At 42.8% G+C, this 24597-nt stretch overlaps 1 protein-coding gene across 1 annotated transcript in view; it reads right to left on the minus strand.

Annotated features, from left to right (window-relative positions):
- The window catches only part of LOC119931984 (ceruloplasmin), a 68144-nt gene that overhangs the window by 26317 nt on the left and 17230 nt on the right, over window positions 1-24597 (minus strand). The window contains exons 3-9 of the mRNA XM_038750815.1: window positions 18365-18577; window positions 17557-17730; window positions 16240-16494; window positions 11770-11938; window positions 8610-8749; window positions 6173-6313; window positions 5250-5473 (exon numbers count right to left, since the gene is read on the minus strand). Coding sequence (XP_038606743.1) covers window positions 5250-5473; window positions 6173-6313; window positions 8610-8749; window positions 11770-11938; window positions 16240-16494; window positions 17557-17730; window positions 18365-18577 — 1316 coding nt within the window. The remainder of the gene's footprint in view (window positions 1-5249; window positions 5474-6172; window positions 6314-8609; window positions 8750-11769; window positions 11939-16239; window positions 16495-17556; window positions 17731-18364; window positions 18578-24597) is intronic.

A 24597-nucleotide genomic window follows, 5' to 3' on the forward strand; every position in this document is an offset into this window, starting at 1 on the left:
AGAAGTGAAGTGTCCAAAGTCACATAGCAGACAAGTGGCAGAGCCGGGATTATAACCCATGATCTTCCCAGGCCCGTGCTCTATCCACTATGCCATGCCGCTTCTCTAAGTGCTGTGGGGTTGGGGGTGGAGTGAATATCAAATGTCCAAAGGTCACATATGCAAGTGCATAGATGACACAGAGAGAGAGGGAGCCAGGGAAAAGAGGGTTTAATTGGGGAAGGCCTCTTGAAGGAGACGTGACCTAAGTAATGCGCTGGAGGTGGAGAGAGTGGTGGTCTGGCATATGTGGAACTGGAGGGAGTTCCAGACTAGGGGGAGGATGTGGGAAAGGGGTTGGTGGTGAGATAGATGACATTGGGGCACAGTGATAAACTGGGGGTAGAGGAGTGGAGTGCGCTGGCTGGGCTGTAGTAGGAGATTAGTGAGGAAAAGTAGGATGGGGCAAGTTGATTGATGCTTCAAAGTCATCAGTAAAGAGTAGCAATGAAAAGGGGTGACTAATCCAGAGAGATCAGATCCCCAAATTCAGAAGAAGCCCTCCTGATCTGGTTGATTTGATCAGATTGTAAAGACCAAACACCATCTTAGATTGTGAGTCTCTTTTTGACTGATTGTAAGCCCCTCAAGGGACAAGGACCATGTCTAATTCCCTCCTGTGTATTTTCTCCTAGTACTTAGTACAGTATTCTGTACATAGTACGGTACAGTGTTCTGTACACAGTAAGTGCTCAATAAATAAATAAATAAATGAGCAGCAATTTAGCCTAGTGGAAAAAGCCCAGATCTGGGAGATAGAGGACCTGGGTTCTAATGCCAACTCCAGCACCTTGAGCAAGTCATTTAACTTCTCTGTGCCTCGGTTACCTCATCTATAAAATGGAGATGAACACTGTAAGCCCTATGTGGGACAAGGAGTGTGTTCAACCGGTTATCTTGAGCCTACCCCAGGCCTTAGTACAGTGCCTGGCACATAGTGAGCGCTTAACAAACACCATATAAATATATAAATAAATAAATACTAGAACAACTACCACTTTGATCTAGGAGGGGACCCTGGAGGAGAGATTATTTCTTCAGTTAAAGTGATTAAATAATTACAAGCCAGCGCTTTAAATGCCATCATTATTATTAGAACAGTGCTTTGCACATAGTAAGCGCTTAATAAATGCCATCAAAAAAAAGGTAGGTCATTTGGAATTGAAGGCAATGAACCCTGCCAGAAGAGTGGATGTATGGAAGAAATAAAATTAGTAGATGCCACTGTACTCTTGGATGACCTTTAACTTGCACTGGCAATTGATTTTATCTGATCTGATTGGAGCCTTTATTGCAATCAAAGAGCTGATCAATCAGTGATATTTAATGAGTGCCTTGCTAAGGGCAAAGCACTGCACTAAAATCTTGGGAAACATCAACAAAAGCAAGGCACTCTTTCCCGGCCCTCAAGGATTTTATAATCCAATGGGGGAGACAGAAGCAAGAATCATTTGTAAATAATAGAAGCAGGATAGAGAATAAGAACATTAGAGGGAGCAATAAAAAATGGGTCAGTATGAAACAGCTGACTGAATAATTGAATATTCAACTCCAACTCTCTCCTAGACCTCCTCCAATCTGGCTTCCATCCCCTACACTCCACCAAAACTGCCCTCTCAAAGGTCACCAATGACCTCCTTCTTGCCACATCCAACGGCTCCTACTCTGCCATAATCCCCCTCAACCTCTCAGCTGCCTTCGACACTGTGGATCACCCCCTTCTCCTCAACATGCGATCCAACCTTGGCTTCACAGACTCCATCATGCTCTCCTGGTTCTCCTCATCTCTCCAGCTGTTCATTCTCAGTCTCCTTTGCAGGGCCCTCCTCCCTCTCCTATCCCCTTACTATAGGGGTTCCTCAAGGGTCAGTTTTTGGTCCCCTTCTGTTCTCTTCACTCACTCCCTTGGTGAATTCATTCACTCCCACGGCTTCAACTATCATCGCTATGCTGATGACACCCAAATCTACAACTCCACCTCTGCTCTCTCTCCCTCCAGGCTCATATCTCCTCCTGCCTTCAGAACATCTCCATCAGGATGTCTGCCTGCCATCTAAAACTCAACATGTCCAAGACAGAGCTCCTTATCTTTCCTCCCAAACTCTGTCCTCTCCCTGACTTTCCCATCACTGTAGACGGCACTACCATCCTTCCCATCTCACAAGCCCGCAACCTTAGTGTCATCCTTGACTCCGCTCTCTCATTCACCCCACACATCCAATCAGTCACCAAAACCTGCCGGTTTCACCTCCAAAACATCACCAAGATCCACCCTTTCCTTTCCATCAAAACTGCTACCTTAATGGTTCAATCTCTCATTTTATCCCGACTGGATTACTGCATCAGCCTCCTCACTGATCTCCCATCCTTCTGTCTCTCACCAATTTAGTCTATACTTCACTCTGCTATCCAGATTATCTTTGTACAGAAATGCTCTGGACATGTCACTCCCCTCCTCAAAAATCTCCAGTGGTTGCCTGTTAACCTACAAATCAAGCAAAAGCTCCTCACTCTCGGCTTCAAGGCTGTCCATCACCTCGCCCCCTCCTACCTCACCTCCCTTCTCTCCTTCTCCAGCCCAGCCAGCACCCTCTGCTCCTCTGCCGCTAACCTCCTCACTGTGCCTCGTTCTCGCCTGTCCCACATCCTTCCCCCGGCCTGGAATGCCCTTCCTCCACACATCTGCCAAACTAGCTGTCTTCTCCCTTCAAAGCCCTACTGAAAGTACACCTCCTCCAGGAGGCCTTCCCAGACTGAGCCCCCTTTTCTCTCTCCTCCTCCCGTCTCCATCACCCCACCTCTGCCCTACAGCACTTGTATATATTTGTACATATTTATTACTCTATTTATTTTATTAATGATTTGCATATAGCTATAATTCTATTTATTCTGATGCTTTTGACACCTGTCTGCATGTTTTGTTTTGTTGTCTGTCTCCTCCTTCTAGACTTTGAGCCCACTGTTGGGTAGGGACCGTCTCTATGTGTTGCCGACTTGTACTTCCCAAACGCTTAGTACAGAGCTCTGCACACAGTAAGAGCTCAATAAATACTACTGAATGAATGAATATACATGCTGCTGGGAAGCAGTGTGGCCTAGTGGAAAGAGCCCAGGCCTGAGAGTCAGAGGACCTGGGTTCTAATCCTGGCTCTTCCACTTGACTGCTGTGTGAATTTGGGCAAGATACTTCACTTTTCTGGGCCTCAGTTTCCTCAACTGTAAAATGGGGATTCTACACCTGTTCTCCCTTCTGCTTAGACTGTGACCCCCACACAGGACAGGAACTGTGTCCAACCTGAATAACGTATATCTACCCCAGCACTTAGAACAGTGGTCCACACAATGTAAGCACTTAAAATACCATAAAACCCCCAAACCGACCCACCCCCCAAAACAGTGCTTGACACATAGTAAGTGCTTAACAAATACCATAATTATTAATATACACATATGCATACTTATGTACTTGATATTCACCCCTTCCTCAGCTCCACAGCACTTATATACATAGCCATAATTTATTTTAATGTCTGTCTCCCTCTCTAAACTGTTATCTCTTGGCTGTCAGGGAATCTACCAACTTTGTTGTACTGTATTCTCCTAAGCATTTAGTACAGTGTTCTACACACAGTAAGCATTCAATAAATACCATTGATTTATTGATTGACCTGTCGAAGAGTAAAATATCTAAGGGTGGCTGTTGAAGCAACTAGGGTATTGTGGATTAATTTTTTTAAATGGTATTTGTTAAGCACTTACTATGTGCCGGACACTGTACTAAGAACTGGGGTAGATACAAGATAATCAATTTGACCACAGTCCATGTACTGTTGCAGGCTCACTAAATGCTTGGGTAGATACAAGTTAATAAGGTTGGACCCAATCCACGTCCCTTGTGAAGCTCACAGTCCTAATCCCCATTTTACAGATGAAGTAACTGAGGCACAGAGAAGTCAAGTGACTTGCTCAAGTTCACACAGCAGAGAAACAGGGAAGCCAGGATTAGAACCAAGTTTCTTCTGACTCCCAGGCACATTCATTCATTCAATCATATTTATCGAGCGCTTACTATGTGCAGAGCACTGTACTAGGTGCTTGGGAAGTACAAGTTGGCAACATATAGAGATGGTCCCTACCCAAAAGTGGGCTCACAGTCTAGAGGAGGCACATGTTCTTTACCCTAGACCAAACTGGTTCTCTAACTGGGGAAGGTTTCCCAAAAGAAGCCAACAGGTCTCACATTTTGCCCAGGTTATAAGGTAACAGGCATCGCACGTTTTGTGGAAAATTTTGTTCCCAATCTCTTGATTAGTTGCTTGTTAAAAGGGGAAATCTTTGTGAAATATGGGAATCACTGCTCTTCAGAACTTTTTTGTAATCTATCAAGTGTTGATAAGTTTGCATTGCCTAAATCCATGCCCAAATTGGAACCAACCAATTGATTGTATAGTCAGTGCTGCCTCCAGGAGGCCTTCCCAGACTGAGCCCCCTGCTTTCCTCTGCTCCTCCTCCCCATCACCCCCACTCCCTTCCTCTGCCCTACCCCCTTCCCTTCCCCACAGCACTTGTGTATATTTGTACATATTTATTACTCTATTTTATTTAAGATGTGTATCTATAATTCTATTTATCTATTTTGATGGTATTGCACCTGTCTACTTGTTTTGTTTTGTTGTCTGTCTCTCCCTTCTAGACTATGAGCCCGTTGTTAGGTAGGGACTGTATCTGTTGCTGAATTGGACCTTCCAAGTTCTTAGTACAGTGCTCTACTTGTACTTCCCAAGCGCTTAGTACAGTGCTCTGCACACAGTAAGTGCTCAATAAATACGATTGAATGAATGCTCTGCACACAGTAAGTGCTCAATAAATAAGATTGAATGAATGAATGAATGCTCTAACAAGGGAGCTGGGTTCCTGGCCAGCAAAATCACATAAGAATAGTCATACTTTGACCCACACATCCCATGTGCCTAACCGTTTTTCTTGCTTCAAAATGTACATGAACCAGTGTACATGTGCCAGAGCAGACTTGCATCACGGAAGAAATAGTCCCTAATTCTTTAGCACATTTCTAGTTAAATGACAGAGTGAAAACACACGATAGCAGAACTGAGAACCTAGTACTGTACCAAGGGCTCCTTGGTTCATTCAGAAGGAAAAGAAATTTGATGACAATGACAGGAATGCTTTGAGTTTTCTTTCAGCCTTACCTGCCTCCCATTGGCATGGAGGCTCCCTTTTCGGCATATTATGAGCGGGCCAATCAGACCGGAAGATATTTCTCTCACCGGATCCACACCAGAGTAGTACATCCGAGTCAAACAGTTTGGATCAGAATAGGTGGGGCCTACCCCTTCTGGGACAGTCCACTCATAAGTAAATGTTGCTCGGGGGGCCACGTGAGAGGAAGGAGAAGATGGAGGAGGAGCAGTTCCTGGAAGTGCAGAAGTAGACCATTGGCATTAATGGGTCTTGTTCCTATCATGTCTCTTCTGAGGAGACATCTGACTGCTGCCCAAGGAGTAATTCATTAGGGAGGGTAAAAAGGACTTAACTAACCCACCTGATTTTGTGGAACCAACCAGTCCATCCATACGAGTGGAAAAAAAAAGTCTGGATACCACCTGGTGATATTACCCCCTCTCCATCCCCCCCCACCGTCTTACCTCCTTCCCTTCCCCACAGCACCTGTACATATGTTTGTACATATTTATTACTCTATTTATTTATTTTACTTGTACATATCTATTCTATTTATTTTATTTTGTTAATACGTTTGGTTCTGTTCTCTATCTCCCCCTTTTAGACTGTGAGCCCACTGTTGGGTAGGAACCGTCTCTATATGTTGCCAACTTGTACTTCCCAAGTGCTTAGTACAGTGCTCTGCACACAGTAAGCGCTCAATAAATACCATTGATTGATTGATTGATTACCTGGATTTTTGGAGGGGTGGGTTAATTCACTTTCAAGGCTCTTGAATCAAAATACTGGAGTGTTTCCTTAGAGGAGGCCTTCCCTTTCTCTTCCAGTAAAAGACCACATGAGTTGACCAGCCTGTATCCTGGAAATCTAGGGTACTTTCCCAGCCTGTATCCTGGAAATCTAGGGTACTTTCCTCGTGGGCTGTACTCACCCTCAGAGAACTGCTTGTAGAAGGATCCCTCATTGCTCTTGGTGAACCGGAGGCCGGTAGGCTGAATGCTGACGGGGTGGGTCCCCCTGTTCTGGAGAGTCACCTTGACGGTGTCTCCCACTTCCACCTTAATGACGGGACCTACAGACAAGCACAGACTCAATCCTCCTTTCGATCACTTTGTCCCCAATCAGAACTCATTTCCTTTTGCATTAAGTTGAAACTCTTGATCCTGGACTTTTAAGACTCTCTACCAACGCTCTTCCTCTTACCAGCTCTCTTCACCCACCACTCTCCACTTCTTGTTTTTCCCTTCTCCCAAGCTAAGTTTCTTAATAATAATGATAAAAATTATGGTATTTGTTAAGTGATTACTATGTGCCAGGCACTGTACTAAGTACCTTACTCTTGACTCTTCCACCTCTGACCTCTTGCTCACATCCTTCTTCCTACCTGTAAGATCTTCCTCTAGACTATAAGCTCACTGTGGGCAGGGAACGTTTCTACCAAGTCTGTTATACTGCATTCTCCCAAGCACTTAGTCCAGTGCTCTGCATACAGTAAGTGCTCAATAAATACCATTGATTGATTAATTGATTGATTAGAACTCCTTCCTCCTTCAAATATACCAGACCACAGCTCTCCCATCTTCAAATCCTTCCTAAATCCTTTCTCCTCCAGGAAGTTTTCCCTGATTAACTCTCCACTTCTCCAGACTGTGTTACCCCAACAGCCACTCAGGAAGCATCGTGGCCTACTGGGTAGTGCACAGACTTGGGAGTGAGAAGGGCTTGGATTCTAATCCCAGCTCCACCACTTGTCTCCTGTATGACCTTGGGCAAGTCACTATACTTCTCTAGGCCTCAGTTACCTCATCTGTAAAATGGGGATTGAGACTGTGAACCCCACATGGGACAGAGACTGTGTCCAACCCAAATTGCTTTTATCCACCCTAGCGCTTAGTACAGTGCCTGACACATAAGTAAGCACTTAACAAATACCCTAATTATTATTATTATCTATACAGTCAACCCTCCGTAGTCTTTATACATAAACCAACCCAGATACTGTACTTATTTACAGCCATCCCCTTTAGAACACCTGTTTTAGCACTGTTTTATGATAGCAGTATTGAAATTTAGTGCCAGCATTCTTCATAGCGCTCTCTCATTGTGAGGTATCATTGCCAAGTTTACCTTGGTTTAAGCATTTCCCATCTCTCTTTGAAGTATTTTGACAGATTTAACTAGAATGACTAATAATCAGATTATGAAAAATCTATTTGGCATAGAAAATGAGTGTGTGCTTGAACAAGGTGCCTTTGTGTTGAAATAGGAAAGGTAACACTTAGAAGATTAAACCCTTATGTAAGTACATGCAAACATCTAATTCAAACCCTTTCATTATTGGAGCATTGCTGGTTGATCACATACTTATATCTATTGTGATTTTTATCACTTTTAAAGTATAGTTTTAGTGTTTTGGCTAATTTTTTGGATCTTGGAAATGCATTAATTTATATTATTTCTTATTGGGGACCATAGTTTGCTTGTAGTGTTTTTCTTAACTAACTCTATTTTCATGGAACCACTAAGAGCACTAACCAAGGTGTAGAAGTATTCACTTTAGTCCATTTTTTTTAATACTTTGACTATCACCAGAACCTGTTTTTTTCCTCCACTTCCAAACATTTGTGTTTGCCTGGTTCTATATTTCAGATTCCTGTGTGACCTGCTGCTGGGGTGCTATTTTTACATTTGCAAAATGGGGATAAGATAATCAGTTCTCTCTCCCTTGTGAGCCCTGGACAAATTAGGTATTGTGACCAAATTGATTATCTGTAATTTCCTCAGTACTTATTGCTTAGTAAGCAGTTTAAATACAATGATTACAATTATTATTGTTGTTGTTGTTCTTATTATTATTATGGAAAGGGCATACAAGTGAGGAAAAAGCACTTTTGAACTCCACAAAAATCCATTTATCTTATGTGAGAAATGAGTGAGGAACATCTAGACTGTAAGCTCTTCCTCTAAAGTGTAAGCTCCTTGTAGACAGGGAACTTATCTACCAACTCTGTTTAGTACAGTGTTCTGCACACAGTAAGTACTCAATAAATATCATTAACTGATTGTTTGATTGATTTAAGCTTCAGAATCAATTCCACTAGATTGTAAGATCCTTGAGGGGAAGCATATCTACTAGCTTCTACTGTACACCTCTAAGCGCTTAGTACAATACTTTGCACAGAGTTAGTGCTCAATAAATACTACTATTGATGGAATTCTCTCTGGATTCAGGACTTGGGTCAGCCAAGGTATTTTGTTATTGTTATTAGTACTAGCACCATCCTTATAAAACTTCCATAAGGGAAGTTTATTATTAGTTAACTAGTTATGATTAGTTAAACTAATTAGTTTATGGTTACCCAGCTCACCTAAGATTCCAAGATGCTCTTCTTCAGGGAGCCTATCTTTGCGTTTCCTGAAGGAACCATCTGTGTATTCCCGGAAAACCAGCTTTTTATAAGATCCCCCAATTCTGGTGGGGCCTTGAACAAAAAACGTCTCGGACTCACTGGAATAGAGTAAGTTAAAAAGCTTAAAGAATAATCATGTCATAATCACAGTCACGAGAGAGGTCCAATATTCATGGGAGAAGCATTTTGAAGTTAATTGCTGCGTAGAGGGTTTCTCCCCACCAATGTTCTAAAATGTGGAAAATGTGGTGATTTACAACCCGTAGTGACATGAGACATGATAAAGATGGCTGAGTCCAGGGATGATCAATATTTTCTATTCAGTCAGAAGTGTGATAACAGCCTAAATGTTCGAGCACTGGGCAAGCAGAGTTGGAGGGCTCAGGACAATTTTGGATCCCAAGTTTTTAAAATACAAAGAAGAAATTGAACAGGGCTCGGAGAGAAGTATAGAAAATGATCTGAAACTTCGAACTCTGAAGTTTTTTCAGAAATTGGGTATTTCTTCACCCTGCTAAGAACATACTGAGGATTGACAACAGATTTCAGGCCAGCGAAGGATAATTATAATTAAGATTGGGTTAATGCCTCTGTCCTCTTTGCTGGTGATTCACACAGTCAAGTTGTGGCCACCCAACTGCTCTGTTGGCACTCAATACATTGACCGGTGATGGGATGTAAGGGAGCTGGTTAAAGGTAAAACCAGAGATTAATCAATCAATCAATATTATTTATTGAGCTTTTACTATGTGCAGAGCACTGTAATAAGCACTTGGGAGAGGACAATGTTGCTAGAGTTGCTAGACCTGTTCCCTGCTCAAAATGAGCTTACAGTCCAGAAGGGGGAGACAGGCAATAATCTAAATAAATTATGGATATGTACATAAGTGCAATAGGACTGAGGGAGGGGGTCAATAAAGAAAGCGTGCAAATCTTAATGCAAGGGTGATGTAGAAGGGAGTGGGAGAAGAGGAAATGAGAGTTTAGTTAGGGAAAGCCTCTTGGAGGAGATATGTTTTTAATAAGACTTGGAAGGTGGGGAGAATGAACATCTGTCAGATGTCAGAGAGAGGGAATTCCAGGCCAGAGGCAGGATAATAATAATAATAATAATAATAAATAATAATAATAATAATAATAGTGGCATTTGTTAAGCGCTTACTATGTGCAAAGCACTGTTCTAAGTGCTGGGTGGATACAAGGTGATCAGGTTGTCCCACAACCTGGGGCTCACAGTCTTAATCCCCATTTTACAGATGAGGTAACTGAGGCTCAGAGAAGCTAAGTGACTTGCCCAAGATCACACAGCAGACATGTGGAGGAGTCAGAATTCAAACCCATGACCTCTGACTCCAAAGCCCGTGCTCTTTCCACTGAGCCACGCTGCTTCTCTAAGGATGTGGGCAAGGAATCCGTGGGGAGGTAGATGAGACGGAGGTACAGTGAATAGGTTGGCATTAGAGGAGCAAGGTATGCAGGTTGGGTTGTAGGAGGAAATCTAGTAGGGAAGGGGGCAGTGGACATGGTGATTGAATACTTTAAAGGTTATGGTAAGGAGTCTCTGTTTGATGCGGAGGTGGATGGTCAACTACTGGAGGTTCCTGAGGAGTGAAGAAAACATGGCCCGGGTTTGAACTGGGGAGAGACAGGAGGTGAGGAGGTTAGCAAGGAGGTCAACAAATATTCAACAAGAGGTGCCATCTAAAGTAACTCCTTGTAAATCTGTTGGATTGTACTTTCCTAAGCATCTAGTACAGTAAGCTCTCAATAAATACTGATTGACTGGACCTGTATGTTGCCTTTGTTGATTTCAGCAGTTTTTCAGTTTACACTATCATGAAGAGCTGGACATTCCCCAAATCCAATATCACCAGGACAAAGGAAACCTACTGAAGCCTGAGAGTAGGAGGTTCAAAACACAGAGAGGAAGCACCTTTTCTCTCAGGGGGTGGTAAAACATGTGGAACTGATGATCCCAGGAAATCGTATAGGCAAAAATATTAGTAGATCTCTAAAAGAAGCTTAGAAAAATTAATGGAGGAAAAGACTATGGGTTCTTAGAGGGGCCAATGACCAAGTTAGGGATGCTAGATGATGCGTCCCTAAAAATGAACATGGGGTTCCAACAGAGCAACCATTACAAAGTTCCTCCAGCCCTTTGGGTGTCTCTTTGGCAGGCATCGTACGGGACTGGATGGACCATGAGAAGCAGCGTGGTTTAGTGGAAAGTCAGAGGTCATGGGTTCTAATCCCGGCTCTGCCATTTGCCAGCTGTGTGACCTTGGACAAGTCACTTAACTTCTCTGTGCCTCAGCTACCTCATCTGTAAAATGGGGATTAAGACTGGGAGCCCCATGTGGGACAACCTGATCACCTTGTATCCTCCCCAGCACTTAGAACAGTGCTTTGCACATAGTAAGCGCTTAACAAATGCCATTATTATTATTATTATTATCAGCTGTGTGACTTTGAGAAAGTCACTTAACTTCTCTGTGCCTCAGTTACCTCATCGACAAAAATGGGGATTAAGACTGTGAGCCCCACTTGAGACAACCTGATTACCTTGTATCTACCCCAGAGCTTAGAATAATGCTTGGCACATAAGCGCTTAACAAATACCATTATTATTATTATTATTATTATTATTATTATTGTTACCATGACTGTGGCCTTGAACATCAGGGCTGATGGTCTTAATCTTTGGGAAAAGTCACATGCTAGAGAAACAACCCCCTTCTGCATTGCTCTGACTTGCTCCCTTTATTCATCCCGCTCCCAGCCCCACATCACTTATGTATCTGTAATTCATTTATTTATTTTAATGTCTGTCTCCTCCTCTAGACTGTAAGCTTACTGTGGGAAGGGAACGTTTCTGTTATATTGTCCTTTTGTATTCTCCCAAGCACTTAGTACAGTGCTCTGCACACAGTTAAGTGCTCAATAAATATGATGGACTGACTGACTTCACTCCGGGTTCCTTACTGAAACTACAATAAGATCTAAAAATCTCAAGTTTTGGATGGTCACAAATACTTTGTTATATTTTGAGGCTTCTGAAGTTAACCCTTTTGTTTGGAAACAAAGCTTCGTAACTGATTAGTAATTTATTGTGAATTACCTGCCAGGAGCTGTTAAATTTTCCCCCGTAAAATGGTCTATGCCGGATGGAGCATAATTCCAAATCATTTCCTCAGCTGCGATGTAGTAATGTTTAACACTTTTCCCATCCACTTTATCATTTGAAGTCTTTCTGCAATCTTGAACTTGGAAAAAGCCCTGCAGACCAGCTGACAAAACCGAAGAGGAAAACAGGACATGTTAGGGAAACATTAAATGCATCTATTAGCTTCAGATTCCTTCATTTCCTTATTGTTAGCATTGCCGGAATTTCCACTTTTCAGTAGAATAAGTGACATTGCAGGACCGCCAATTGCCACTAAAACAAATACCAAAATGAAAAAAATAAAATAAAATCAGACACACAAGAGCCAAGTCTTTCCCATAGTGAGGCTGATAGTGATGGCTCAGGATTTCTGATAAGGTATAATTATATATTATAAATTCATGAAATATATGATTTATTCACATTAATTTCCGTCTCTCCCTTCAGACTGTAATCTCATTGTGGGTAGGGAATATGTCTATCAATTCTGTTGTATTGTACTCTCCTAAGTTCTTAGTGCAATGCTTTGCACAAAGTGCTCAGAAAATGCCATTAATGATGATGACGGCATTGCCAAACCAAAGGCCCTCTGCAATTGCATTCCTTCACTGAATTTAAGTCATTAAATTTTAGACTGTGAGCCCACTGTTGGGTAGGGACTGTCTCTATGTGTTGCCAATTTGTACTTCCCAAGCGCTTAGTACAGTGCTCTGCACATAGTAAGTGCTCAATAAATACGATTGATGATGATGATTAAATGGCATCATCATCTCAGAAGAGCTTATACGTGCCAATAAGCGGTCACTGGGGAAGAGGGCTGCTTTGGACCTAAATTCAGCAAGATGGGACTGAAGAATCCCAGCTGAATGCACGTCTACCCAAATCTTGCTGACTCCTTGGAGTTGTGTTGGATTCCATCTACATCTTTAGCAGTTTAATTACCCCACTGATATGGATTTGAACAGATGGCATTTGCTACAAAGTAGGGGGCATGGAAAGATCTGGTGGAGGAGAGACTATGATCCTACTTAATAATAAGAATGGTATCTATTAAGTGCTTACTATGTGCCAGGCACTGTACTAAGCACTAGGGTGGATACAGTATATTGGGTTGGATACAGTTCCTGTCCAGTGTGGGACTCAGTCTCAATTTGGGACAGGAACTGTGTCTAATTTGATTAACTTCTATCTATCCCAATGCTTACAACAGTGCATGACAGATAGTAAGTAGATAACAAATGCAATAATGATAATATCATTATAATATAATCAATCAACCTTATTTATTGAGCGCTTACTGTGTGCAGAGCACTGTACTAAGTGCTTGGGAAGTACAAGTTGGCAACAACTTATAATAATAATAATGATAATAAACAATAATAAACATTAAAAATGATAATAATCAAAAAGACTAACTCAAGATTACCAGACTCTGATTAGTCAGTCAATCATATTTATTGAGCACTTACTGTGTGCATAGCACTATACTAAGTGCTTGCCCACAACAAGCTTACAGTCTTGAGGGGTAGACAAAATTAATATAAATAAATAAATTACAGATATGCACATAAATGCTGTGGGGCTGGGTGGGGAGTACTTCCCAAGCGCTTAGTACAGTGCTCTCCACACAGTAAGCGCTCAATAAATACGATTGAATGAATGAATAGAGGAAGCAAGTCAAGGCAATGAAGAAGGAAGTTGATGAAAAGGAAAAGTGGGCTTAGTCAGGGAAGGATTCTTGGAGAAGATGTACCTTCAATAAGGCTTTGAACGAGGCGGGGAGAGTAATTGTCTGTTGGACGTGAGGAGGGAGGGGATTCCAGGTCAGAGGCAGGATGTGGGTGAGACGTTGGCAGTGAGATAGACGAGATTGAGGTACAGTGGAAAGATTAACATTAGTGGAGTGAAGTGTGTGGGCTGGGTTGTAGTAAGAGTATTATTTTACTTGTACATATCTATTCTATTTATTTTATTTTGTTAGTATGTTTGGTTTTGTTCTCTGTCTCCCCCATTTAGACTGTGAGCCCACTGTTGGGTAGGGACTGTATATGTTGCCAACTTGTACTTCCCAAGCGCTTAGTACAGTGCTCTGCATACAGTAAGTGCTCAATAAATACGATTGATGATGATGATGACGAGAGTAGCGAGGTGAGGTAGGATGGGGCAAGGTGACTGAGTGTTTGATTACTCTAGGTAGGTCAAGAATGGGGTCCACAAGGAATGCAGCCTAAAGTTGGTTGGGCCAACCAACCAACCAACTTAGGGCTATGCCATCTAGGGCTACCCACAGTGGAAAGGTCTAAGCCAAAGTGTCAGACAAAGTTGATTCACCTGAGCTGGGCAGCAGTGGTGTGGGAAAGAGTCAAAGGCAGATGATCAAGTGATCAACACATTGATCAAAGACAACGGCAGAGACTCATGGTTTTACTGCATGGAAGAAGGCAATGGTAAACTACTTCCATATCTTTACCAGGAAAACCCTATGAGTACACACACCAGAACGACTTTATGGCAGAAGATGGGAAGTTCCGAAGAGGGTGTGTCTATGGAGTCGCTAAGGGTCGGAAAGACTCTACGGCACTTGAAGATTGCCTGGCCTCAGGATGTTCTCTCCTAGGTTCAACACTGGGTTGCTGACTATTTAATGAGCCCTAGCAGTGCACTAACTACCACCCCAACCTCCAAGGATCCAAGATGCCAACAAATCCTGAATGTTGCTACAGACCACAAGTCCTGAGCCCCTCCTCCAGTCCACACCTTTTCATCTCCTGGTCACCTTTGAAGGTCAACGGTGAGCACTATTGGTTTGAAATGGTGGGGGCATTAAATCACCATGCCCCCTCATTCATTCATTCAATCATATTTATTGAGCGCTTACTGTACGCAGAGCACTGTACTAAGTGCTTGGGAAGTACAAGTCGGCAACATATAGAGACGGTCCCTACTCAACAACGAGCTCACAGTCTAGAAGGGGAGGCAGACAACAAAACAAAACATATAGACAGGTGTCAAAATCATCAGAACAAATAGAATTAAAGCTATGTGCACATCACTAACAAAATAAATAGAATGGTAAATGTGTACAAGTAAAATAAATAGAGTAATAAATCTGTACAAATATATATATACACAAGTGCTGTGGGTAGGGGAAGGAGGTAGGGTTGGGGGGATGGGGAGGAGGAGAGGGAAAAGGGGGCTCAGTCTGGGAAGACCTCTTGGAGGAGGTGCACTCTCACTAGGGCTTTGAAAGTAGGAACAGAGCTAGCTTGGCAGATGTGTGGAGGGAGGGCATTCCAGGCCAGGGGGAGGATGTGGGCTGGGGGTAGACAGTGGAACAGGTGAGAACGAGGTACAGTGAGGAGGTTAGCGGCAGAGGAGCGGAGGGTGCGGGCTGGGCTCGAGAAGGAGAGAAGGGAGGTGAGGTAGGAAGGGGCGAGGGGATGGACAGCCTTGAAGCTGAGAGTGAGGAGTTTTTGCTTGATTCGTAGGTTGACAGGCAGCCACTGGAGACTCCTACCTCACCTCTGCTCTCTTACTACAACCCAGCCCACACACTTCATTCCTCTGGTGCTAACTTTCTCACTGTACCTTGATCTTGTCTTTCTCACCACCAACTTCTCGGCTACATGCTGGAACGCCCTCCCTCCTCATATCAGACAGATAATTGCTCTCCCCGACTTCAAAGCCCTATTGAAGGCACATCTCCTCCAGGAAGCCTTCCCTGACTAAGCCCTCCTCTCCTCTTCTCCCACTCCCTTCTGTGATGCTCATACTTGCTCCTTCATTCATCCTCCCTTCCCCACAACACATATGTATGTATCTGCAAGTTATTTATTGATTTATTTATTTACTTATGTATATTAATGTCTGTCTCCCCCTTTAAAATGTGAGCTTCCATTCATTCATATTCACTGAGCACTTACTATATGCAGAGCACTGTACTAAGCGCTTGGGAAGTACAAATCGGCAACATATAGAGACGGTCCCTACCCAACAACGGGCTCACAGTCTAGAAGGGGGAGACAGACAACAAAACAAAGCAAGTAGACAGGTGTCAATTCCATCAGAATAAATAGAGTTATAGCTATATCCACATCATTAATAAAATAAATATAGTAATAAATATGTACAAATACATAGAAGTGCTGTGGGGAGGGGAAGAGGGTAGGGCAGAGGGAGGGAGGGGGGTGATGGGGAGGGGAGGAGGATAGGAAAAAGGGGCAGTTCAGTCTGGGAAGGCCTCCTGGAGGAGGTGAGCTTTCAGTAGGGCTTTGAAAGGAGGAAGAGAGCTAGTTTGGCGGATATATGGGAAGATAATGTATGATGCTATATTGTGCTCTCCCAATGCTTAGTACAGTGCTTTGCACACAGTAAGCACTCAATAAATATGATTGAATGAAATAATGAATGAATGAGCACTCCTACCTTTCATGTGCTTGAAGTTCTGGCAACCAAACAGCCACTTTCCTGGGTTCTTGGCCACCATGAGGGCATCGACGAGCGAGGCGGGGAAGAGGTTGATCGTATCGACCCGGTGGGTCCTATCAACCAGCACCTGCCCCTGGAAAGAGGCCGCATGGACGTCGATCTCGTTGCCCATGCCAAAAAGATACCATTTCACTCTGTCTTCTGCACACATGGTGAGGCCTGGGAGACTTCCAAATGTGTATCCATTCAGTGCTGAAAGGCAAAGGATACAGGAGCTCGTAAGTCATTTCCCGGGATCCTGTGGCCCAGACCTACAGGAGACACCCCTCTCCTCCCCTCACAACTCACTGCTGGGTCAAACACACAGGGTCCTTGTTAACACACTGAGCTATGTAGAACAGGGCTACAGAGGCTGGCTTCTCTGCCATAGATGTCCAGGAAAAATGCAGGAAGAAAGGAGGACGTGTTGGGAAAAAAGATGCGGGGCCTCGGGAAGAAAGACTGAGAAGTGTGAGAAGGAAGAGTAAGAAGGAGGGAGAAACAGAGAGGGAAAGAGGCAAATGTGAAGAGGACAAAGAGAATAAAAAAAGAGGCAGAGAGCTAGGGGGTAGAGAAAGAGGGATAGGCAGAGAGGGAGAAAATGAGAGAAAGAAAGAGAAGAGAAAAGGAGAATAATCTATAGAGATACTGAGAAAAGCACTAACCCCAACCCCTATTTTTATGAACTTTTCAAAATGATCAGTTTTTCCATACTTTCCTACATAAGGCTAGGTGTTCAGTAACTAATCTTGGTGATTAGTTTATCGCTTTTAACAGTCAGTGGCATTTACTGAGTGCTTACTATGCAGAGTCAATCAATCAGTGGTGTTTATAGAGCACTTACTATGTGCAGAACACCATTCTAAAGCACTTGGGAAAGTACAATACAAGAATCCTGCCCATAAAGAGTTTATAGTTTACAGGGGGAGATCAACATCAAAATAAGTTAGGGATAGGGAAAATAGTAGAAACAGTAAACTGTCCTCCTCCCACAGTGTAACAGCAGATTGGGGCCCCTAGCTAACCCAGGGAAGGGAGGAGAGTTTTGAACTCAACTAAAGACCCAAAACCCACTCCATTCAGTCATCCATGACACAAGTTCATAGACTGTGAGCCCCAGCATGGGACAGGATGTGTGTCCAACCTAATTAATGTGGATATACCCCACTTCTTGGAACAGTGTTTGACACATAGTAAGTGCTTAATACAGCAACAAGAGTTCCAAAATTGGGGACCAACTAGATGGCAGTGGTGAATGATCAGAAAAGACCTCACAGTGCATTCTGTTGCTCTCCTGGAAAGCTTCGTCTTCAGGGTTTACTTGGTCTGGTTCAGTGCAGTAGGTCTTAATGTTCTCTTCTAGATACCAGCTGAAGTTTTCATCGACCACAGAGAACATCACCACAAACTCCTCGTCAACATTTTTTTCCTTCTCTCCAACCAGCGCCCCTGAAGCAAAGACGGTCATTTTCTTAGATTTTTATTTTTAAATGTAGAAAATAAGTAGCATTAGTTTTTAGCATTAGTATGTGGTTGTACTTGCAAAGTGATTTAAAATTGGTTCACTGGCTTTCCCTCCTACGTCCCTGGGGCTTAGGATCCTTCCATTGCCTCTGTTTCTCAGCAGGGGAAAGGAGGCTCCACAGGATCAGCCATAGATCTGGGGTCTGAAGTGAGAATTTATAGCCCCCCTGAGTCAAATATGCCTTCTTCATGGTAGTGATGCTAACACTGCTAGAAAGAGAATCACCTGCTTTGGCCATGACTTCTTTCAGCTGTTGGTTAGGCAGGTAGCGGTGTTTGGGTTAGCTCTTTATTGGCCAGGTGCATTCAATGAGAGTGTGTGGAAAAGGAGGAGTCCCTGGGATTTTGGGAGCACTGGTATCCAAGCCTTTCTCGGTCCCTATGGGACAAGCCCTTTAGCTTTTAGGGGCTTTAGTTTCCCCAGCTATAAGATAAAGGATAATAATGGTCTTTCCCTATCTCACAAGACAAATGGAACATCTGATGTGAAAAATAAAAGAATCCCTCTAGCAAGTCAAGCAACTAGGACTACTAATGATGAACTCATTAACTTCTTTACCTTTTTTACAAATGATTAGTGGTCCAATGAGTCCTGTGGCGATATCTCTCGGGGCATCTATGTGTGAGTGGTAAATCCTAGTCACACAATTGCTGTCTCCTTCACCTGGCCCTTGTTCTCTTGGCAAGGAAAATTTATACATGTAGCGCTCTCCGGGATTTACTCGATCATCTAGTTTTTGCAAACCTGTGGTGTTATCAGGATACAGAGCACCTGGGGAACGGAATGGTCAACAGAATCACCCTCATGTCTCTTCCTTGATAATCAAGATATGCAGTGTTTTATTACATGATAAATGACATGCATTTGCATATTTTAGAATGAATCTTAGCTCTTCCTCAGTCCTTTTCTTGTGCCGGCTCCACAGCTTCAACAGACCCTCTGGGCTTCTTCCTCTTTTCGAGATTTAGTGGAAAGAGCATGGACCTGGGTTCTAATCCCAGCTCCGCCACTTATCAACTGAGTGATGCTATGAAAATCACTCAATTTCTCTCTGTTTAGTTTTCCCAGCAGTATATTTGATATTCTAATTAATGAACTAACTAACCATCAGGTATGAGCTCCCCAGAGTAGCTCTCTTACCTCTGCAATTCCCTCCCTCCCTTTCACCCTCTCTCTCAAGAATTCTACTACTTGCTTTTCATAATCCATTCCCTCAGCCTGTGCCTCTTTATACCCTCTCACCTCTTTAGAATGCTAGCATCCACTCTTCTTCTCTCTCTGGCCACTAATATTACTTTCTTAGCTGCTCCCTCTCAATCAATCAATTAATCAATGGTATTTATTGAATGCTTACTGTGTACAGAGCACTGTACTAAGCATCTGGAGAGTAAATTATGGCAGTCGGTAGACATGTTCCCTGTCCACGAGGAGCCTCAATATATTAGACGGGGAGATGGACACTAGAATAAATTGCAGATAGGGGAAATGACAGAGTCTAGGAATATGTATGTAAGTACTGAGGCACTGAGGGTGGAGTGAGAATCTGCCTCGTGAGCTGGATTTCCCTCTACCTCTCACCCTACCCATAGGCAGCCTTGAAGTCTCTGTTCTGGCTCCTTCTCTTCTCACTTTATATTCTCTCTCTTTGTTTTCTCTCCTTTGGGAAGCTCACCGCCTGCCATGGTTTCCAATAGCATCTTAATGTGGATGACTCCCAAATCTACCTCACCAGCCCTGCCTTGGTACCTCCTCTGCCACCTTGATGATGATGGCATTTGTTAAATGCTTATTATGTGCCAAGCACTGTTCTAAGTGCTGGGATAGTTACAAGGTTACCAGGTTGTCCCACGTGGGGCTCACAGTTTAATCCCCATTTTACAGATGAGGGAACTGAGGCACAGAAAAGTTAAGTGACTTGCCCAAAGTCACAAAGCTGACAAGTGGCGGAGCCGGCATTAGAACTCATGACCTCTGACTCCCAAGTCCGGGCTCTTTCTACTAAGCCACGCTGATATCTGCATATGCCCTTTCCACTAGCTCAGCCCGAATGCTAAAATCAAACATGCTTGCACCCAGGTTTTCCAGGACCCACCTAAGAAGTCTTCAGTTTATGTCAGCAGGCCCCGGTACATCATCTGGGAACTGCTAGTCTAAAAAAACGGCCCCTGAGGCTGCCTAACTATATGGCCTTGGGCAAATCACTCACTCTGTGACTCAATATTCTCACCTTCAAGACCAGAATACTTCTCAGGAATACTGTGAGAACAAGTGAGACAGCATTTGGAAGTAAAAGCTTTATGCAAATACAAAATAGTAGTGGCCAATAGTGGCATTCAACTTGAAGGATTTTCGCAAACCTTTTAGGAAAAAGTTAATTTGTTATTCTAATGTTATTCAAATGAGGTGTTCAAGCACTTAGTACAGTGCTCTGCACACAAGTAAGCGCTCAATAAATACAATTGAACGAATTAAACTCAATAAGTTTAAAACGTGACATCTTCCCTCCCAAATTCTTTTCTTCATCTATCTTTCCCATCACAGTTAACAACACCGTTCCTCTCCCTGTCTCTGAAGTCTGAAATCTTGGCATTTCCTCCCATCCCTCTCTTTCAACTGCTACATTTAGTTTGTTGCTAAAATCCTGTCAGTTTTTCTTCTCCAACATTTCATGGATCCACCCCTCCCTCTCCAGGTACTTGTCATATCCTGCATCAGCTTCCTCGTTGGTCTCCCTGCCTCCAATCTTGTCCCTCTCCAGTCTATACTTATTTTTGCTGCAGGACCATTATTCTAAAATATTTCATACACTTCTCCCCACTCCTCAAAATCCTTTAGTGGCTATGTGTTTTTTTCTGCGTCAAACAGAAGCTCCTGACCATAAACTTCAGGCTAGACTGTGAGCTTACTGTGGACAGGGAATGTCACTATTTATTGTGATATGGTACTTTCTCAAGAGCTTAGTACAGTGCTCTGCACACAATAAGTGCTTAATAAACATAATTGAATGAATGAATGGATGAAAGGTACTTCATCACCTCCTTCCCCCATTCCACTCTCTTCTCCACTACATGCAGTTCTTTGTTCCTTACAAGCTAACTTACTCACCATGCCTCATTCTTCTTCTCCTACCTCTGACTTAATAGTAATAACAGTAATAATAATAATAATAATTGTGGTACTTATTAAGTGCTTACTATGAGTCAGGCACTGTACTACGCACTGGGGTGGTTACAAGCAAATCAGATTGGCCACAGTCCTTGTCCCACATGGGGCTCACAGTCTTAATCCCCATTTTACAGTTGAGGTAACTGAGGCACAGAGAAGTGGAATGACTTACCCAAAGTCCCACAGCAGACAAGTGGCAGAGTCTGGATTAGATCCCAGGTCCTCTGCTTCCCCACTGCTTTCTCTTTCTCATGCCTTCCTCACTGTGGAAAACTCCCTCCCTTTCCATTCTGTCATTCATTCATTCATTCAATCATATTTATTGAGCGCTTACTGTGTGCAGAGCACTGTACTAAGCATTTGGGAAGTACCAGTTGGCAACATATAGAGACGGTCCCTACCCAACTACGGGCTCACAATCTAGAAGGGGGAGATGGACAACAAAACAAAACATGTGGACAGGTGGCAACATATAGAGGCGGTCCCTACTCAACAGCAGGCTCACAGTCTAGAAGCGGGAGACGGAAAACAAAACAAAACTTGTGGACAGGTGGCAACATTTAGAGGCGGTCCCTACTCAACAGCGGGTTCACAGTCTAGAAGGGGGAGATGGACAACAAAACAAAACATATTAAAATAAAATAAATAAATATATACAAATAAAATAAATAGAGTAATAAATACGTACAAACATATGTACATATATATACAGAAGCAGCATGGCTCAGTGACAAGCAGTGTGGCTCAGTGGAAAAGAGCACGGGCTTTGGAGTCAGAGGTCATAGGTTCAAATCCCAGCTCTGTCAGCTGGGTGACTTTGGGCAAGTCACTTCACTTCTCTGGGCCTCAGTGACCTCATCTGTAAAATGAGGTCCACAAAGTGTCCACAGTTTGCTCCATCTTTAAAGTCCCTCTGAAATGATATCTTCTCCGGGAGTCATTCTCTGATTATTTTTTCCTTCTCTGTACACCATACCCTCAACTCAAACTACTGCCTGAGTGTTTCTGTGTGAATTACTCATTTACTCCTCTAGGCTGTAAACTCCTTAAGGGCAGGGAATATGTCTGTTGGCTCTGTTGTATTGTGCTCTTTCAAGTGCTTAGTACAGTGCTTAGTACAGTGATCTGCACACAGTAAGTGCTCAGTGATAGCCATTAATAATAATGATGGTATTTGTTAAGCGCTTACTATGTGCAAAATATTGTTCTAAGTGCTGGGGGATACAAGGTGATCAGGTTGTCCTACGTGGGGCTCACAGTCTTAATTCCCATTTTACAGATGAGGTAATTGAGGCACAGAGAAGTTAAGTGACTTGCCCAAAGTCACACAGCCGATAAGTGGCGGAGCCTGGATTAGAATCCATGACCTCTGACTCCCAAGCCCATGGTCTTTCCACCTAGCCACGCTGCTTCTATGATTAAGCACTCTAACCTGCTGAGCACTTCTGAAGATATTGACTTATACATCCTCTTATTTAAGCACTTACTCATCTACATACTTGCTTTTTTCTCTTCTTCAATCTGTAAATTAGTTTGGATTTTTCTTCTCCACTAGATTGTAAAATCCTTAAGGACCGGGATTATGTCTTCAATTATATTGTACTTTCCCAAGAGCTTAGTACAGTGCTCTGCACACAGTAAGTGCTCAATAAATATGATTGAACGAAATGAATTCAATGAGGCCTCACAGCACTTATGTACATATCAGTGATTTATTTATATTACTGTCTGTCTCCCCTATAGACTGGTAAACTTGATGTGGGCATGGAATGTGTCTGTTATATTGTTATATTGTACTCTTCCAAGTGCTTAGGACAGTGCTCTGCACACAGTAAACGCTCAATAAATACAAATGACTGACTGATTGACCGATAGACCATTTTGGCTTCTAGAAATGAGCAATGGATGTTTCATTTCAGGAGCAACTACGAGCTGCTAAAAGCATGATCAAGTTTTTTTGCTTAAATCATCAATCAATCATATTTATTGAGCGCTTACTATGTGCAGAGCACTGTACTATGCACTTAGCACTGTACTAAGTGCTTAAATGCTGTTACAAGTGTCTGAAATAAACATAATGATATTAATTGTTTAATAATTTTTTGATCATTTTCTGTTTTGGAAATGCAAGAAATAAGAAGTTTATCCTATCCGGAAATTCGAATACTTTTGTTAACATATGTGTAACCCCACAATAAGCTGAGAAACATCAGCATGCGAAAGACAAATCAGCTAGGTCTGAACACAGGAAATCAGAATGGAAAAACTTAACTCTTGACCTAATGACTCAATTTCTAGAAAAATAAATTTGGAAAGAGAAGACTTAAACTGCAAGGATTAGAATTCTTCAGTCTGAAAAGATGCAGACTGGAAGAGGACATGATTGACGGTCACAAAAGCCAGAAGAGTGAACAGGGTAGACACAAAATTGTTGTTCACCAAATCCCACAGCCCCAGCACAAGGGGCTTTTAGGCTTTAATCTTTTAGTCTTTAGTCTTTTAGACTGTGAGCCCACTGTTGGGTAGGGACTGTCTCTATATGTTGCCAACTTGTACTTCCCAAGCGCTTAGTACAGTGCTCTGCACACAGTAAGCGCTCAATAAATACGATTGATGATGATGAAGGGGGGGACCCACTGAGGTTTGGAAAAAAAAAAGAAAAATGAAACACTTCTTCATCCAGTGGCTAGTAGCCATGTGGAATTCATTAACAGAGGAAATTGTTCAGGAAGAAAATACTAATAAACTCAAGAAGGGTTTAGATAAGTGCACTGGCATGAATGCCACAGTGGGATTTCAAAGGGAAAGTTAGGAGTGTAAGATGGTACATTCATAATCATGTTGATGAATATCCAAGCAAGATCCCATGCTTTTTCCAAGTATCCTGTAGCCGCTGTTGGAGACCATTATTGTGACCCAACAAGACAATGCTTGTAGTAGTATGTATTCGTGGTCAACTGAACTACTGTAATTTTATATTTGTTTTCCAAATGTGGCCCTTGTAAACTGAATGAACTGCTGAATGATTTCGATTGGCTTTAGTGTATTTTCCTAACTGGATGGCTCATTAGACTGTAAGCTCACTGTGGGCAGGAAACGTGTCTTTATAAACTCTGTTATATTCTTGTATTGTACTCTCCCAAGCGCTCAGTACAGCACTCTGCCCACAGAGAGCGCTCAGTAAATGCCACTGATGGATCGATGGATTGATTAGACATCGAAAAGTGGTGAAGGCCTTGACAATGACCCCCATCAGGAAGTACAGATGGCTCAGTCCTGAGACTTTAATCAATCAATCAGAGGTATTAACTGAAGCATTTACTATGTGCAGAGCACTATACTAAGCGCGTAGGATCAAGAACATATGCGAAGGGATGGATTCTAGAGCTGATGATATGGGCATAGCCTCTCGCAGTTTCTCATCTTTGCCTGTCATGTTCCCGCTGTAGCCTGGAGTGCAACGAGCAACCAGTAGGGCAGGGGTGCTACACGTTGCAAAGTGCGTGCAGGGCCTATTTACCCTCTGCAGCTTGTGCAACAAGGTATTCATTCAATCATATTTATTAAGCGCTTATCGTGTGCAGAACACTAACAGTGTTCATTCATTCATTCATCCACTCAATTCA

The sequence above is a fragment of the Tachyglossus aculeatus genome, chromosome 1 (assembly GCF_015852505.1).
Source record: "Tachyglossus aculeatus isolate mTacAcu1 chromosome 1, mTacAcu1.pri, whole genome shotgun sequence".
In the NCBI taxonomy this organism is placed as follows: Eukaryota; Metazoa; Chordata; class Mammalia; order Monotremata; family Tachyglossidae; genus Tachyglossus; species Tachyglossus aculeatus.